Raw genomic sequence first — 16,501 nt, 5'->3', positions numbered from 1 at the left:
GTATCTAATGTGTTGATTTGCGTCTCTCTGATGGCTCAGCATGACTTTTTGTGCTGAACACTCCCCGCCCCCCCGCCCCACTTCCACTATGAGTACCCTTTGATCTTTTTTTCCTGAGGCAATTCAGTTTCTCCAGAAAGGAATTCTTCTCCTGGGTAGAGGGTATCTGCTGGTCTCTGACTCCTGGACCTAGGAGAAGGAAGTGGGCTGGTGTGAGGGAGCATCTCTGTGTTCAATGTGCAGATTTTCCCTTTGGCTCCTCGTGGTGCAGTGATCGAAGCGATCGACTGCTAACTGAAAGGGTGGCAGCTCGAAACCACCAGCTGCTCTATGGAAGAAAGATGTGGCAGTCTGCTGAGTTGGAATTACTCGATGGCAGTGGGTTTGGTTTTGGGTTTTCTTCTGTTTCTAGCACTGTAACTCACCCCAGCTTTGTTTCTGGGGTTCTCTTTTTCTCCAGTAAACAAAACTCTTATCTTTTGGCAGAGTGAGAGAGGTGGTCGCCTGTCTGAGCAAGTGGGAACCTGGGCATCTAAATTCTCCTTATACAGATATCTAACCATTTTTTTGTTGTCTGCTCCCACCCCACCATATGTAGCTGTGCTCCATCTACAGAAGTATCTGGAGTCTCTATTTCTTTATCTCTTTTAGGGTTCTTCAAGACAAATCTACCTGCTTTTTTTTTTCTTTTTTAAGATTTAAAAATTTTAGGGTACATTTCAAATACTCGCAAAAGAACAGAGAATAAATGGAGCGAACAACATTTTCACAACACAGTGTTAACGTGTTAACATTTGTCATCTGTTTCTCTCTATGTATGTGGAGCCTTGGTGGACCAGTGTTAAGAGCTACAGCTGCTAACCAAAAAGTCAGCAGTTCGAATCCACCAGCTGCTTCTTGGGAACCCTATGGGGGCAGTTCTACTCTGTCCTATAGGGTCGCTATGGGTTGGAATTAACTCCACAGCAGCAGGTTTGGGTATTTTTTAGAGATTATATATATATGTACTCATCCCCTCTCCTGATTTTATTCATACTTGCATTGTTCACTATCTCAACCCCCAGCCCAGGTACTTGGGTTTGATCATTTCTGTCTTGTTGCAGATTATTAAGCACTCTTATTTTCGTTGAGGATGGAGGAATAAGTTTCTCCTTGTTCTAACATTCTGGTAGTGATTTTTCTGAGAGAAAAAAGAATAAAGATATAACTTTGTTCTCTTGAACCAAGCTTCTCTAAATTATTATGGTAGCATTTCTTTTTTTTTTTAAATAATTTTTATTGTGTTTTAAGTGAAACTTTACAAATCAAGTCAGTCTTTCACACAAAAACTCATATACACCTTGCTACACACTCCCAATTACTCTCCCCCCAATGAGACAGCCCACTCTTTCCCTCCACTCTCTCTTTTTGTGTCCATTTTGCCAGCTTCTAAACCCCTCCACCCTCTCATCTCTCCTCCATGCAGGAGATGCCAACATAGTCTCAAGTGTCCACCTGATCCAAGGAGCTCACTCCTCACCAGCATCCCTTTCCAACCCACTGTCCAGTCCAACCCATGTCTGAGGAGTTGGCTTCGGGAATGGTTCCTGTCCTGGGCCAACAGAAGGTCTGGGGGCCATGACCACTGGGGTCCTTCTAGTCTCAGTCAGACCATTAAGTCTGGTCTTATGAGAATTTGGGGTCTGCATCCCACTGCTCTCCTGCTCCGTCAAGGGTTCTCTGTTGTGTTCCCCGTCAGGGCAGTCATCGGTTGTAGCCAGGCACCATCTAGTTCTTCAGGTCTCAGGCTGATGTAGTCGCTGGTTCATGTGGCCCTTTCTGTCTCTAGGGCTCGTAATCGCCTTGTGTCCTTGGTGTTCTTCATTTTCCTTTGATCCAGGTGGGTTGAGACCAATTGATGCATCTTAGATGGCTGCTTGCTAGCGTTTAATACCCCGGACGCCACTCTTCAAAGTGGGACGCAGAACTTTTTCTTAATAGATTTTATGATGCCAGTTGACTTAGATGTCCCCTGAAACCATGGTCCCCAGACCCCCACCCAGCTACATTGGCCTTCGAAGCATTCGGTTTATTCAGGAAACTTCTCTGCTTTTGGCTTAGTCCAATTGTGCGGACCTCCCCTGTATTGTGTACTGTCTTTCCCTTCACCTAAAGCAGTTCTTATTTACTATTTAATTAGTGAATGCCCCTCTCCCACCCTCCCTTCCTCCCTACTGTCGTAACCATGAAAGAATGTTTTCTTCTCAGCTTAAACTATTTCTCAAGTTCTTATAAGAGTGGTCTTATACAATATTTGTCCTTTTGCAATTGACTAATTTCACTCAGCATAATGCCTTCCAGGTTCCTCCATGTTATGAAATGTTTAACAGATTCCTCACTGTTCTTTATCGATGCGTAGTATTCCATTATGTGAATATACGATAATTTATTTATCCATTCATCCGTTGATGGGCACCTTGGTTGCTTCCAACTTTTTGCTATTGTAAACAGTGCTGCAGTAAACATGGTGTGCATATATCTGTTCGTGTAAAGGCTCTTATTTCTCTAGGAAATATTCCAGGGAGTGGGATTGCTGGGTCGTATGGTAGTTCTATTTCTAGCTTTTTAAGGAAGCGCCAAATTGATTTCCAAAGTGGTTGTACCATTTTACATTCCCACCAGCAGTGTATAAGTGTTCCAGTCTCTCCACCGCCTCTCCAACTTTTATTATTTTGTGTTTTTTGGATTAATGCCAGCCTTGGAGTGAGATGAAATCTCACTGTAGTTTTGATCTGCATTTCTCTAATGCCTAATGATCGTGAACATTTCCTCATATATCTGTTAGCTACCTGAATGTCTTCTTTAGTGAAGTGTCTGTTCATATCTTTTGCCCAGTTTTTAATTGGGTTATTTGCCTCTTTGCAGTTGAGTTTTTGCAGTATCATGTAGATTTTAGAGATCAGGCGCTGATCAGAAATGTGACAGCTAAAAACTTTTTCCCAGTCTGTAGGTAGCCTTTTTACTCTTTTGGTGAAGTCTTTGGATGAGCATAGGTGTTTGATTTTTAGGAGCTCACAGTTATCTAGTTTTTCTTCTACATTCTTTATAATGTTTTGTATACTGTTTATGCCATGTATTAGGGCTCCTAAAGTTGCCCCTATTTTTTCTTCCATGATCTTTATTGTTTTAGATTTTATAATTAGGTCTTTGATCCATTTTGAGTTAGTTTTTGTGCATGGAGTGAGGTATGGGTCTTGTTTCGTTTTTTCGCAGATGGATATCCAGTTATGCCAGCACCATTTGTTAAAAAGACTGTCTTTTCCCCATTTAACTGTTTCGGGGCCTTTGTCAAATATCAACTGCTCATATGTGGATGGATTTATGTCTGGATTCTCAATTCTGTTCCATTGGTCCATGTATCTGTTGTTGTACCAGTACCAGGCTGTTTTGAGTACTGTGGCGGTATAATAGGTTCTAAAATCAGGTAAAGTTAGGACTCCCACTTTGTTCTTCCTTTTCAGTAATACCTTATTTATCCAGGGCCTCTTTCTCTTCCAGGTGAAATTGGTGATTTGTTTCTCCATCTCATTAAAGAATATCGTTGGAATTTGGATCAGAATTGCATTAAGTGTATAGATCACTTTTGGTAGAATAGACATTTTTATAATGTTAGGTCTTCCTATCCACGAGCAAGGTATGTTTTTCCACTTAAGTAAGTCTCCTTTGGTTTTTTGCAGAAGTGTACTGTAGTTTTCTTTGTATAAGTCTTTTACATCTCTGGTAAGATTTATTCCTAAGTATTTTATCTTCTTGGGGGCTACTGTAAATGGCATTGATTTGGTGATTTCCCCTTCGATGTTCTTTTTGTTGGTGTAGAGGAATCCAGCTGATTTTTGTATGTTTATCTTGTATGCCAATACTCTGCTGAACTCTTCTATTAGTTTCAGTAGTTTTCTTGAGGATTCCTTAGGGTTTTCTGTGTATAAGATCATGTCATCTGCAAATAGAGACACTTTTACTTCTTCCTTGCCAATCTGGATGCCCTTTATTTCTTTATCTAGCCTAATTGCCCTGGCTAGGACTTCCAGCACAATGTTGAATAAGAGTAGTGATAAAGGGCATCCTTGTCTGGTTCTCAATCTTGATGGGAATGTTTTCAGGCTCTCTCCATTTAGGGTAATGTTGGCTGTTGGCTTTGTTTAAATGCCCTTTAATGTGTTGAGGAATTTTCCTTCTATTCCTATTTTGCTGAGAGTTTTTATCATGAATGGGTGTTGAACTTCGTCAAATGCCTTTTCTGCATCAATTGGTAAAATCATGTGATTCTTGTCTTTTGTTTTATTTATGTGGTGGATTACATTAATTGTTTTTCTAATGTTGAACCATCCCTGCATACCTGGTATGAATCCCACTTGGTCATGGTGAATTACTTTTTTGATATGTTGTTGAATTCTATTGGCTAGAATTTTGTTGAGGATTTTTGCATCTACATTCATGATTTGGTTTTTACAAATTCCCTCAACTTTTGTTTATCTGGAAATGTCTTAATTTCACCTTCGTATTTAAGAAACAGTTTTGATGGATATATGATTTTTGGCAGGCAATTTTTTTTCCTTCAATTTTTTAAATATGTCATCCCATTGCCTTCTTGCCTGCATGGTTTCTGCCGAGTAGTCTGAGCTTATTCTTATTGGCTCTCCTTTATAGGTGACTTTTCGTTTATCCCTCACTGCTCTTATAATTCTCTCTTTATCTTTGGTTTTGGCAAGCTTGATTATAATATGTCTTGGTGACTTTCTTTTAAGATCTACCTTATGTGGAGTTCGATGAGCATCTTGGATGATATCTTCTCATCTTTCACAATATCAGGGAAGTTTTCTGCCAACAAATCTTCAACAATTTTCTCAGTGTTTTCTGTTATCCCTCCCTGTTCTGGTACTCCAATCACTCGTAGGTTATTTCTCTTGATAGAGTCCCACATGATTCTTAAGGTTTCTTCGTCCCACGTGATTCTTAAAGTTTCTTCATTTTTTCAAATTCTTTTATCTGGTTTTTCTTCAAATATATTAGTGCCAAGTGATTTATCTTCGTGTTCAGAAATTCTAGCTTCTACTTGCTCAATTCTGCTCCTCTGACTTTCTATTGAGTTATCTAATTCTGTCATTTTATTGTTAATCTTCTGAATTTCTGATTGCTATCTGTCTATGGATTTTTCCAGCTTATTAAACTTTTCATTATGTTCCTGAATAATCGTTCTAATTTCTTCAGTTGCTTTATCTGTGTGTTCCTTGGCTTGTTCTGTGTATTGCCTCATTTCCTTCCTGATGTCTTGAAGGGTTCTGTATATTAAACTTTTGTATTCTTCACCTGGTAATTCCAGGAATGTACTTTCATGTAGAAGATCCCTGATTCTTTGTTTTGAGAACCTGTTGAGGTGATCATGGTCTTTTTCTTTATGTGACTTGGTATCGACTATTGTCTCCAAGCCATCTGTAAGTTATTGTATTAGTTTATGCTTGCTTACCGTGTCGTAGCTGCTTGCTTTGTTTTGTTTTGGTATACCTCTACGGGTTGCTTGAGTGAGCTAGCTTGATTATTTTCACCTTTGGAGCTCTGGTGTCCTGTCCCCAGCTGGCTAGAGCTGTTATCAGGTATGTCAGTCTAGGAGTCCATTCAGTTTTCTTGTGTGAATTCAGCTCAGGTTTCCAGGTAGCTGATATCAAATGTGCGGTACAGGCTCTGTCCTACAGTCTTAGAGGGGCAGAGGTGATTGGCGTATATACCGATATCTGACTGCAGGAGGGGGCCGCACTCTGAACAAGGCAGGGGGCTAAGAACCGACCCTCAAGTGTCTCTGAGGAAAATGTGTCTCTGTTCCCTATAGCGTGCTGGTGGGTGGGTTCTGCAGAGGGACCATGGGCACCCAAAGTTTTTGGTTGTAAGGACTGGGAGGTACCAGTTATCTTTGGACCCCTGTTGTGGGTGGCTGGGTGACCTGAGTGGAGCTACCAGTCCTTAGGTCCCTGATGTGGGTAGGTGAGGACCTTGTTTAATAGGCATAGCAATGTCAAACATCAAACACCCACCTCTCCACTGCACAGCTGAAATGTTTGCCAACAAGTGCCTATTCTACCGAAATAGGCCCACACAGGTTCATGCAGAAGGGAAAGGTACTCAAGGTCCACGGATGGTTTGTGCCTGGACAAGAGCCGCTTCTGTCCTGAACTCCCCCGGTTAATGGACCAGCAAATTTTCTTTTCCCCCCAGTTGCAAATTTTTTCCTTCCCCAAGGCCGGGAGGATGGCTCTAGGTGCTCACCAGGGTCTATCTCAGGCCCAGGGATTCAGCCGCTGAAGCCGGCTTGAGGTTGGGGGGTGGGGGCAGTAAAATATAGCAAGTCTTAGCTTTTGCCGAGAGTGCGCTTCTCCTCAGGTTCCGGAGGTATGAGTGGGCTGTGTGGCTCGGTGCTTCTCCCTGAGGAAAGAGCGGCCAAAGGCTAGGACCAGCCTGCTGCCGCCGCCACTGCCACCATTCCAGGAATGGTGCCTGAGGGCTCCCTGTGATTCAGGTCTGGTAACTCCTCTCCACTTCTAAATGGCCTCTTCCTCCCCCTGCCCCTCAGTTCGTTGTCTAAGCTTGTCTTTGATGCTCAGGGTTCCCAGCTTGTCACAAATATACTCGTTTCACTTGTTTTTTCGGGTCTTTGTTGTAAAGAGGGCTGGATGGAAGTGTCTGTCTATTCCGCCATCTTGGCTCCGCCTCCCAGCATTTCTTATTAAATATTTATTTTCTCTTAACCCTAAATTAAGGAGGCTTGGTGGCCCAATAAGGAAACCCTGGTGGCGTAGTGGTTAAGAGTTCAGCTGCTAACCAAAAGGTCAGCAGTTTAAATCCACCAGGTGCCCCTTGAAAACCCCGTGGGGCAGTTCTACTGTGTCGTATAGGGTCACTGTGAGTCAGAATCAACTCGACGGCAGTGGGTTTGGTTTTTTTTGTTTGGTGGCTCAATAAAGGAGTGATTAAAGCATAGGCTGCTAACCTAAAGGTCGGCGACTGGAAACCACCAGGGGCTCCATGGGAGAAAGGTGCAGCAGCCTGCTTCCGTAGAGATTTACAGCCTTGGAAACCCTCTGGGGTTGCTATGAGTCGGCATCCACTCAATGGCGGTGGGTTTAGTTTAGTTTAGTTTAGTTTTTTTTTTTTTGGTGGCACAATGGTTAAGCATTTGGCTGCTAACAGAGAGGTCAGTGATCAGAACTGACCCAACGGCTCCGAGGGAGCAAAGACCTTGTGATCTGCTTCCATAAAGATTACAGCCTAAGAAACCCTATGGGGCAGTTCTGCTTGGCTCAGCACACATGACAACAAGTCCTAAATTATTTTATTCATCTTCTTTAGCCATCGATAATGCTCTCCCAAGCCTTTTTTGATTGTTGTTTTTTGTAATTGTGGTTATGTTGTCCCCCGAGTTCTTTTGACTTGGCTTTGCTTGTTCACATGGCAATATCCAACTTAGGGAATTTTTGCAATATTTTTTACAAGTATGTTGGGAGAATTTTCAACTGTAGCCCAATTTATTTATAAAAGGTAGGGAATATTTTAATTATATTTAATCTCAGTTGATAGAATTATCTCTTGGAAGAAATTAATCTAAAGAAAACTTAAATAGCAGGTAAGGTTTAAATGACTTTTTTGTCTTAACTGATCTTGTGAACTTGAAATAAAAGAGAATAATAAAAGAATTGGGGGTTATACAACACAAGGAACAGGAAAATTACAGCTCTAGTGAGTGCCACTTCCCAAAAATGAAAGACTGGCACAAAAGGCTTTTGGAAGTCTCTGGCATTTTTCTGTCCTAATGGAGATTGGTCACCGGACCCAATCCACGTCCAATTATGAAGAATCTTTTGGCTTCTTTTGCTTATCAGAATTCTATTAGCCAAGCCACATCTCAGAAATGGAATACAAATGACTACTTAAAATTCTAATAACCTTTCTTGAGATTCCAATTAAGTTTCCAAGTTTGTGTTCTCAGCCTATAAAAGGATAATCTAACTGAGGGTTCCTACCCAGAGCCTTCTTTGAAAAGACACTGGTAATCCTCTTGGCAGGGGGGCGGGATGAAAGGGCTGTCTCATGTAAGGAAATCTGAGTATAACTCTAAGGATTTCAATATGGGATCCTACATTCTGTCGATACCACCACAAATTCTTCAAAAGCCGACAGGCAAATTTGGTTAAACTTAGAGATTTTTAGAAAAAGATTACGAATTCTCACTCTCTCTCTTAGAGAAAAAGTTCTACTGGAATGCCAGTGTTTCTTGCTTGTAAGAGCCATCAAGTCACTTCCAACTCATAGCGGCCCTATGTATAACAGAATGAAACACTGCCTGGTCCTGAGCCATTCTCACAATTGTTGCTATGTTTGAGGCCATTGTTGCAGTCACTGTGTCAATCCATCTAGTTGAAGGTCTCCCTCTTTTTCTATGGCCTTCTACTTTACCAAACTTGATGTCCTTCTCCAGGGACTAGTCCCTCCTGATAACATGTCCAAGGTATATGAGAACACTTCTTGCCATCCTTGCTTCCAAGGAGAATTCTGGCTGTACTTCTTCCAAGACAGATTTGTTTGTTCTTCTGGCAGTTGACGGTATATTCAATATTCTTTGCCAATACCGTACTTCAAAGTCATCAGTTCTTATTCAGTCCTCCTTATTCATTGTCCAGCTTCCGCATGCATATGAGGCAATTGAAAACACATGGCTTGGGTCAGGAGCACCTTAGTCCTCAAAGGGTCATCTCTGCTTTTGAACATTTTAAAGGGGTCTTTTGCAGCAGATTTGCTCAGTGCAATATGTCATTTGATTTCCTGACTGCTGCTTCCATGGACTTTGATTGTGGATCTAAGTAAAATGAAATCTTTGACAACTTCAATCGTTTCTCCATTTATCATGATGTTGGTTATTGGTCCAGTTGTGAGGATTTTCGTTTTCAAAAGATTTAAGGTGTAATCCATACTGAAGGCTGCACTCTTTGATCTTCATCAATAAGTGATTCAAGTCCTTTTCACTTTCAGCAAGCAAGGTTGTGTCATCTGCATATCACAGGTTGTTAATGAGTCTTTCTTCAATCCTGATGCCAGGTTTTTCTTCATATAGTCCAGTTTCTTGGATTATTTGCTCAGCATACAGATTGAATAAGGATACAACCCTGACACAGCTTTCCTGACTTTAAACTACAAAGTCTGTTCAAATGACTGCCTCTTGGTCTGTGTACAGGTTCTGCATGAGCACAAGTAAGTGTTCTGGAATTACCATTCTTTGCAATGTTATCCATAATTTGTTATGATCCACACAGTTGAGTGCCTTTGCATATTCAACAAAACACAGGTAAACATCTTTCTGGTATTCTCTGCTTTTGGCCAAAATCAATCTGACATCAGCAGTGATATCCCTGGTTCCACATACTGTTCTGAATCTGGCTCGAATTTCTGGCAGCTCTCTGTTCATCCACTGCTGCAACTGTTTTTGAATTATCTTCAGCAAAATTTTACTGGAGTGTGATATTAATGATATTGCTTGATAATTTCCACATCCTGTTGTATCATCTTTGTTTGGAATGGACACAAATATGGATCTCTTCCAGCTGGTTGGCCAGGTAGCTGTCTTCTAAAATTCTTGGCGTAGACAAGTGATCACTTCTGGCGTTGCATCCATTTGTGAAAACGTTTCAGTTGGTATTCGGGCAATTCCTGGAGCCTTGTTTTCCCCCAATGCCTTCATTGTAGCTTGGACTTCTTCCTTCAAACCATTGGTTCTTGATCATATGCTACCTCCTGAAATGGTTGAATGTTGACCAATTTTTTTTTAATATAGTGACTCTGTATATTCTTTCCATCTTCATTTGATGCTTCCTGCATTGTTCAATTTTTTGCCCATAGAATCCTTCAGTGTTGCAACCCAAGGTTTGAGTTTTTTCTTCAGTTCTTTCAGCTTAAGAAATGCCAAGCATGTTCTTCCCTTTTGGTTTTCTAACTTCATGTCTTTGTACATTTCATTATAATATTTTGTCTTCTTGAGCTGCCCTTTGAAATCTCTGCTCAACTCTTACTTCATCGTTTCTTCCATTTGCTTTAGCTACTCTATGTTCAAGAGCAACTTTCAGAGTCTTCTCACATCCATTTTGGTCTTTTTTTTTTTTCTTTCCCAAATTTTTAATGACTTTTGCTTTCTTCGTGTACTTGATGTCATCCTATGACTTGTCTGGTCTTAGGTCATTAGTGTTTGATGTGTCAAATCTATTCTTGAGATAGTCTCTAAATTCAGTTGGGATATACTCAAGATTGTCCTTTGGCTCTCATGGACTTTTTTCTTTAGCTAGCACTTTGATCCCTGGGAAAAGTGCTAAGAATCCTTTGATATTTGCACATGATGCTGCCTGGGAGCTCTTCTGGAGTTTACTGTAATGTCTGTCAAACGAGGGGATGGTCCTAAGGGACCTTCCAGGTTGGATGTCCCATGAATAGATGAAACCACTCTTCCTCACCTAAGGATACCTGTCAGGTTAAAGGAAGGAAAGAAGGAAAATACAGGGTGTTTTAAATATATACCCTTTGCATTTTTTCAAAACTTATTTAGGTATAATGGATAGCCAGTGTGTGGATTTTTTTTTTTTTTTTTTTGTGGTCAGAGGCAACATTCTTATTTCCATCAAAATTCTCTCCAGTGTTCAAGGCATTCAAATATATTTATATAATAAATATGCAAAAGACCAATGCATTATTTATGCTTTACTTTATCTGAAATCTTTCTCAGCACCCCCTCCCTTTCTCTCTCTCTCTCACACACAGTTTTTTGTCTTTTTTAAAGAAAGGAGGCAAGTAGAAAAAAAGCAATGTAGCCTAATGGAAAAAACCAGTGAAGTAACATTCAGTCCTAGATCCATTACCAGCTAGTTGTGGTGTCCTAGACTAGGTTATTTATTTCCTTCTTCCTCAGTGTTTTCCTCTGCAAAGGGAGAGATAATAAGCAATAAGTTTATCTCATAGATTGCTGTGAGAATGAAGTAAGTTAAATCTGCCCTTCGAACAATGAATGAAGAGCTATACTGTTGTAAGGGTATTATTATGTGTTTAAATGGGAGGTAGTTATTTGTCCTACTCCCACTTAGGAACCCATTACACCACAATATAGAAATTTGAGGGTGAGTCCCTCAAGCATGAGTTCAGTAAGTAATTGTCATGGAGATGGACAGTTGTACATACTTAAAAAAAAATTGGTTTCAATTGTATTTTTTATTCTGAAGGTAAGAATTATCTATGCAGAAGGAAGTCAGTCTTCAGTAGAATGAAATCTTGATGTATATAAAGTAATACTAATGCCATGGCAAGGGCTAAAGTTTGAGGGCTTAGAACTGTGGTCTCAGAAGTCACCTAGTTTAACCCTCCGTCTTGTTCATGTACCTAACACCTGAAAAGAAGGCCTTGCTGGGTTCATGCAGCCTCTGCTTGTTGATGTAAAACTCTCCACCACTTGAGGCAGTTCTTTGGATTTTTGGACAGTTTTGACAAGTCATGTTAAGGAAGAACTTCCCGTGTCCCTGTAACTTTCATCCTTGGTTTTAGGTTTGCCCCGTGTAAACATAAAATTAGCCAGTTTGAAGATTGAAATCAAGTTTCCCAGAGCCTACTCTTTTCCCAATGAATGGCCCTAGCTTCTATAAGGGTTTCATATCCCTGACTGCCCTGGCTACTCTCTTCTTTCCGGGTGCTGGTTTGTCTAGATTCCTCTTAAAGTGTGCTGCCAGGAAATGTCCCTGAGCCCTAGTGGAGGTCTGACCAGGCCAAGCATGGTCACTTCCACCATTCTCGACATTCCATTCCTCTTCTTGCAGCCTAAGCTACCATAAGCTTTTTTTGACAGCATCAATTCCTTTCCTTTTAGTGATTGTCTTGGCACAGGCAGCAAGCAGCCATTCTCCTGTAGTAAGAGCAAAAGATTCAGTAGAATCTGGCAGGGCCTGGGCACCTTTACAGAGGATAGGTTGGGGTCCTGGAGAGGACAAAGACAGAGACGCGGTGCTAGAAGGGTGGCTTGGGTAGAAGGATGGTTAGGAAGAGAAGGTTTGAAACTGAGAGACAGTATTGTTTGATATTGGATCTCCAACGTCTCAACAGAGGAATGGAAGATTTGAGCCTTTCCTTGAGCTTTTTTGACTCCTAAGCCTTTTCAGGTACTTGAAAGAGAATTAACTTGGGGCTAGAAAGTTGTGCAGAGTTACCAGCCACCATCTTGTTTTAGTAGTAACTTCCTTTTTTCAAACATATATTGTTTTTGAATGCAGAGGTTGGAAAAGCAATCAGATCCTATATGGGGTCCTATTCAATGGCAGCTTCTAACAACATAAAGTAAGGAAGATGTTGAGGAAATGGAAGTTGTTTGAAAAACTCCAAATGTCATTGTTTTGTATGTTGTGATAATGCGGTGGCCAGCTGCCAAGATGGTTCCCAGTGGTATTCATGCCCTTGAGGCTGACCTGGGTAATCAGTAGGATGTTGTGCAAATGACGGAGTGTTACTTTGGAATGTAGGTCATAAACATTGTGGCTTTTGCCTTGCCCTCTTGGATCACTTTCTCTGGGGACATTCAGCCACCATGTCATGAGAACACTCAAGGAGCCCTATGAAGAGGTGTAAGAGGTCTACATGGTGAAAAACTGAGTCTGCCTGTCAACATATGAGTAAGCCATCTTGGAAGAGGGTCCTTTAGCCCCAGCCAAGCCTTCAGATGACTGCAACCTTGGTAGACATTTTGACGACAACCTCACGAGACCCTGAACTAGGACCATCCAGCTAAGCCGCTTCCGAATTCCTTAAGACAGAGTAGATCTGTCTCATAGGGTTTCCAAGGAGTGGCTGGTGGATTCAAACTGCTGACCTTTTGCTCTTAACCATTGCACCAGCAGGGCCCGACCCACAGACTCTGAGATATTGCTTATTGCCATTTAAGTAACTAAGCTACTAAGTTTAAAGCTTTGAAGTAATTTCCTATGCAGCAACAAATAATTAACACGAATGGGTAGAAAGGAGGAACAAGCAGTAAAGGTCCCCCTCCCCAAGCCTAGACTTGAGAATGGAAGAAGCACTAGCTTCATTCCTGCTTTTGGACGCTGCTGACAACTATATAGGACTAGAGGATGACAAGAAAAAAGGGCGATGCCTCTTCTTGTCTCCTCTTCTGTTAGCCCCACCCCCACCCCCTTCGTTTTTTAGAGGAGGACTAGAATGACTTTGAGAGTTAAGACAAATTTTGTCTTTAACTCCTCGGTGACCCCTGGGAAAGGCTACATTGGATTCTATCCATTTGGTCTTAAGCTGTGGGTCCTTGAAAGCAGGGATTGGATCTTATTTATTTTTATCCCCATTGGCTAGCAAGTGAACATATATGAACACTGAACGGTATTTTAAGGGAGAGGGCAAACTTCCCTCCTGAATTCTGAAGAGATTCCATTCTTAGGTTCCACTCCTTATCATTCCATTCACAGTTGATCGCTGAAGCTTGATCAATCGTAACACTCACACCATTAGTTATTTTCACTATTAAAAAACTTCCATCCTTCCATCCTGTTTCCTCCATGCATTGTTGCTTTAACTGTTGCTCAAGCTCCCAAGATGCTTGACCCAGAATAGCATAGCGATTTGCTCCCAATATACCAACACACCTCTGTCATGTTGTCTAAAATCGCACTGGAATGAGCCCTGGACTGGAGCTAGGATACCCTATTTCTGGGTCTGCTCTGTTACTGATTAGCCTGTATGTTCCTGGGCAATTTACCTCATCTCTCTGGACCTCAGTTTCTTTAACTTAAATCGAGAGAGCGGGTCTAGATGAGCTCTGAGGTCGTTAGGTTACAAGTTAGGATTCCGAAGTGCAACCCAGAAGTGAAACCCAGCCAGTGGTCAACCCAGCTCTGGGTAGCTGTTGCGGTTTCAATACGAAGTACCCGTGATGCAGTCTTAATGAAAGGCTGTCAGGTTTGCTAGGAAGAACCTTCCGGTTTTGTAAGACAGGAGCTCCGGGTTTCCAGTTCTGCCACTAATTCCGGGTGACCTTGGGCAAATCCTTTTCTCTGGACCTTAGAGAAGGGAGGTTCTTGTTATCCACAGACTAGAAGACCTGGGCTTTCCACGGTTCCCGTTCAACAATCCGGGTGGCTCTGCCCCAGAGCAGGATCCTGGCCCATTTTCCCTCTTCGAGATTCAGTCGAAACTTAGACCAGCCCTACTGGCTGAGGGCGGCTCAGCCTTGCAGGATTACAGGTGAACTCTTAAAGGGGCCACCAGAGTTTGGGTAATACCTGAGACTGATGGCTGGGCGAAGACGCAGGCGCAGGGGAATGAATGAGTGAGTGAATGAACCAACGAGCCTCCTCACCCTTAAATGCACTTATACTGGGAATTAGTCATTTAAAAAATTCTCTACTACATCTCTCAAAGTCTTACCAAATTACCCAATCTTCCTATTTTACGTGCCCTTCTTTAATTCAAAACTTCCAAACTCTTTATGAGGAGCGAAGAGTAACTTTGCAAAAACCAGTACAAAGTGTTGAGGTGGCACCCCCGCCCTAGCTCTTCTCCTTTTCTCCTCCCAATCCCCGCTGTCCCCGCCCCACACGTGGGTGGTGCGGTCTGCTCCTCCCCAATGCCGCTTCACCCGGCTGGGGACCCACCCCCGGGGGCGCCAGGCACTCTCGGCTGCCTCGGAGTTGGAAACAGCACGTGTTTAGTGAGGTTAAGGGTGTATACGAATGTGTGTGCTGGATCCAGTGTGAGGGAGGTCACGTCTCTTCAGACACCTGGACCCTTGCGGGCTCGGCGCGCTTTTAGCTCAGAACCGCGGGACACCGGTGGGCTAGGTAAAGGCGGGCTCTTCCATGGCTACCCGGGACCACCTGTAGAGTCTGCGTGTCAACTCCTTTGTCCTCGGCGCCACTTCAGTGGCCGCCCCTTTAAGGGAGAAGGATCACTTGGGACGCTCTCCGAGTCCCCCTGCCCGCGCCGCAGCCCCCTCCCGGCCCTGCTCCCCGTTTAACCCGAAGGTAGCAGCGCCGGGAGCCCCGGGCTCGGCGCGAGCCGCCTCCTCACTTCCCATTGGCTGAGAGCGCCGGGAACGCGGTCACGTGGGGGCGCGGCAGTCCAGCTCCGAGGCCGCCATCTTGGCGGAAAGTTTGGGGGGAGAGCGGTTGGGGGCGCGGAAGGAGGCGAGGTTCCGGGGGTGGGGCGGCCGGGAACGGAGAGGGCGAGCGGGCTAGCGGGCTGCGGCGAGCGCGGAGGCTGCGGCGGCGTTCGAGGAGGAGGGAGAGGCAGCGGGGGTGCGGCCGCGGAGGGGAGCTCCTCCCCCGTCCCCTCACCCCTCTCAGCTCAGCTCCTCGAGCCCCGGGCGGGGCGGGGGGACGTGGAGCAGGGCAGGGCGGGGCAGCCGCCCCGAGTCGCTTCGGAGCGCACCCCGCTCGGAGCCCACGCCTCTCGCAGGAACTTTGTGGCGGAGCCGCAGGTGTGGGGGACCGCGGAGGCGTGCATGTGGGGCGCGAGGGCGTCGCGGAGAGCGGCCGCTGTCCTGTCCGGGCCCCGCCGGAGTAGCCCGGAGAGAGCGAGCAAGGAGAAAGGCAAGCGAGAGGAGGGGGCTGGAACAGGGCGGGTGCTCAGCCCGGTGGGTCCCTTCGGGAGCGCTTGGCGGCCGCCGCTGGGCTGGCTCCGGGGCCAAGGGTCGGAGCGCCTCTTGACCCCTCCCCCCGTAGCAGGTGGCGAGGCCGGATACTGGGGCCAGGGTTGGGGAGGTGGCCCCAGGTCTAGGCGTTTAGTGTTCTTGGAGGAGGAGGAAGCTTTCGAGGAGAATTTGCAAGAATGCATTTCTGTGTGCTCTTCATCTGGAAGGGTACCCACCCCGAGGTGAAAGCCTTCTAGATTGATTGACAGCGCTGGGTTTTGAGTCCCTCCCTTTGACTTGGGAAAACTTTGCAAGGTGGGCTGTTCCAGTGGGCCTGGGAGTTTTTCCGATATGGAGTGTGGGGAGAAATGCTAGTTTAACGACGACTGTATTCTTTTTCCTTTGTGTTTGTGGCTTTAAAGGTGTGTGCCCTCTTCCTGATTCTGGAGGAAAATGCCGGTCCGGAAGCAAGGTGAGAATTTGTCTCAGAAGTGTCTCGTGTGGGTGTCACTTAGTTTTCCATGTATCTGTTTTGTGATTGTTACCTTTCAGAATGCTTGTGTAACTTTGATGAAACAGCACGGTCCTAGCTTTACGATTTGGGGAATTTAAGCTTCACTTTATTTCAGAAGAAACCTAAATGTTAAAACTTTTTCCTTGACAGCTCACCAGTTACTAGAGAGTCAGTTAATATTTTCTCCTGAAATCTTTCAACTCTGAATTGGTATTTTAGTGTGTCACTTTATACTTCTTACTATTTTGTGAGCAAATGTGGGATATTAAGTACTAGTATTTTGCAAATACTTAGGATTTGAGTTA

General features: G+C 43.8%; 1 protein-coding gene across 7 annotated transcripts in view; it reads left to right on the top strand.

Moving 5' to 3' along the window:
• Positions 1-14,717: 14,717 nt before the first annotated feature.
• The window catches only part of DLG1 (discs large MAGUK scaffold protein 1), a 271,624-nt gene continuing 269,840 nt past the window's right edge, over positions 14,718-16,501 (top strand). For 6 of the 7 annotated variants that reach the window (XM_049879832.1, XM_049879823.1, XM_049879814.1 and 3 more), the window contains exons 1-2: positions 15,552-15,641; positions 16,105-16,154. In XM_049879832.1, the coding sequence (XP_049735789.1) occupies positions 16,136-16,154 (19 nt within the window). In that variant the 5' untranslated portion in view covers positions 15,552-15,641; positions 16,105-16,135. Of the gene's footprint in view, positions 14,892-15,551; positions 15,642-16,104; positions 16,155-16,501 lie in introns of those variants that run through there. The other variant, XM_049879784.1, reaches the window with a different exon arrangement.

The sequence above is a fragment of the Elephas maximus genome, chromosome 1, assembly GCF_024166365.1.
Source record: "Elephas maximus indicus isolate mEleMax1 chromosome 1, mEleMax1 primary haplotype, whole genome shotgun sequence".
Classification (NCBI taxonomy): Eukaryota; Metazoa; Chordata; class Mammalia; order Proboscidea; family Elephantidae; genus Elephas; species Elephas maximus.
Note: the sequence above shows the minus strand (reverse complement) of the source record. Positions and strands in the feature narration are given on the sequence as shown.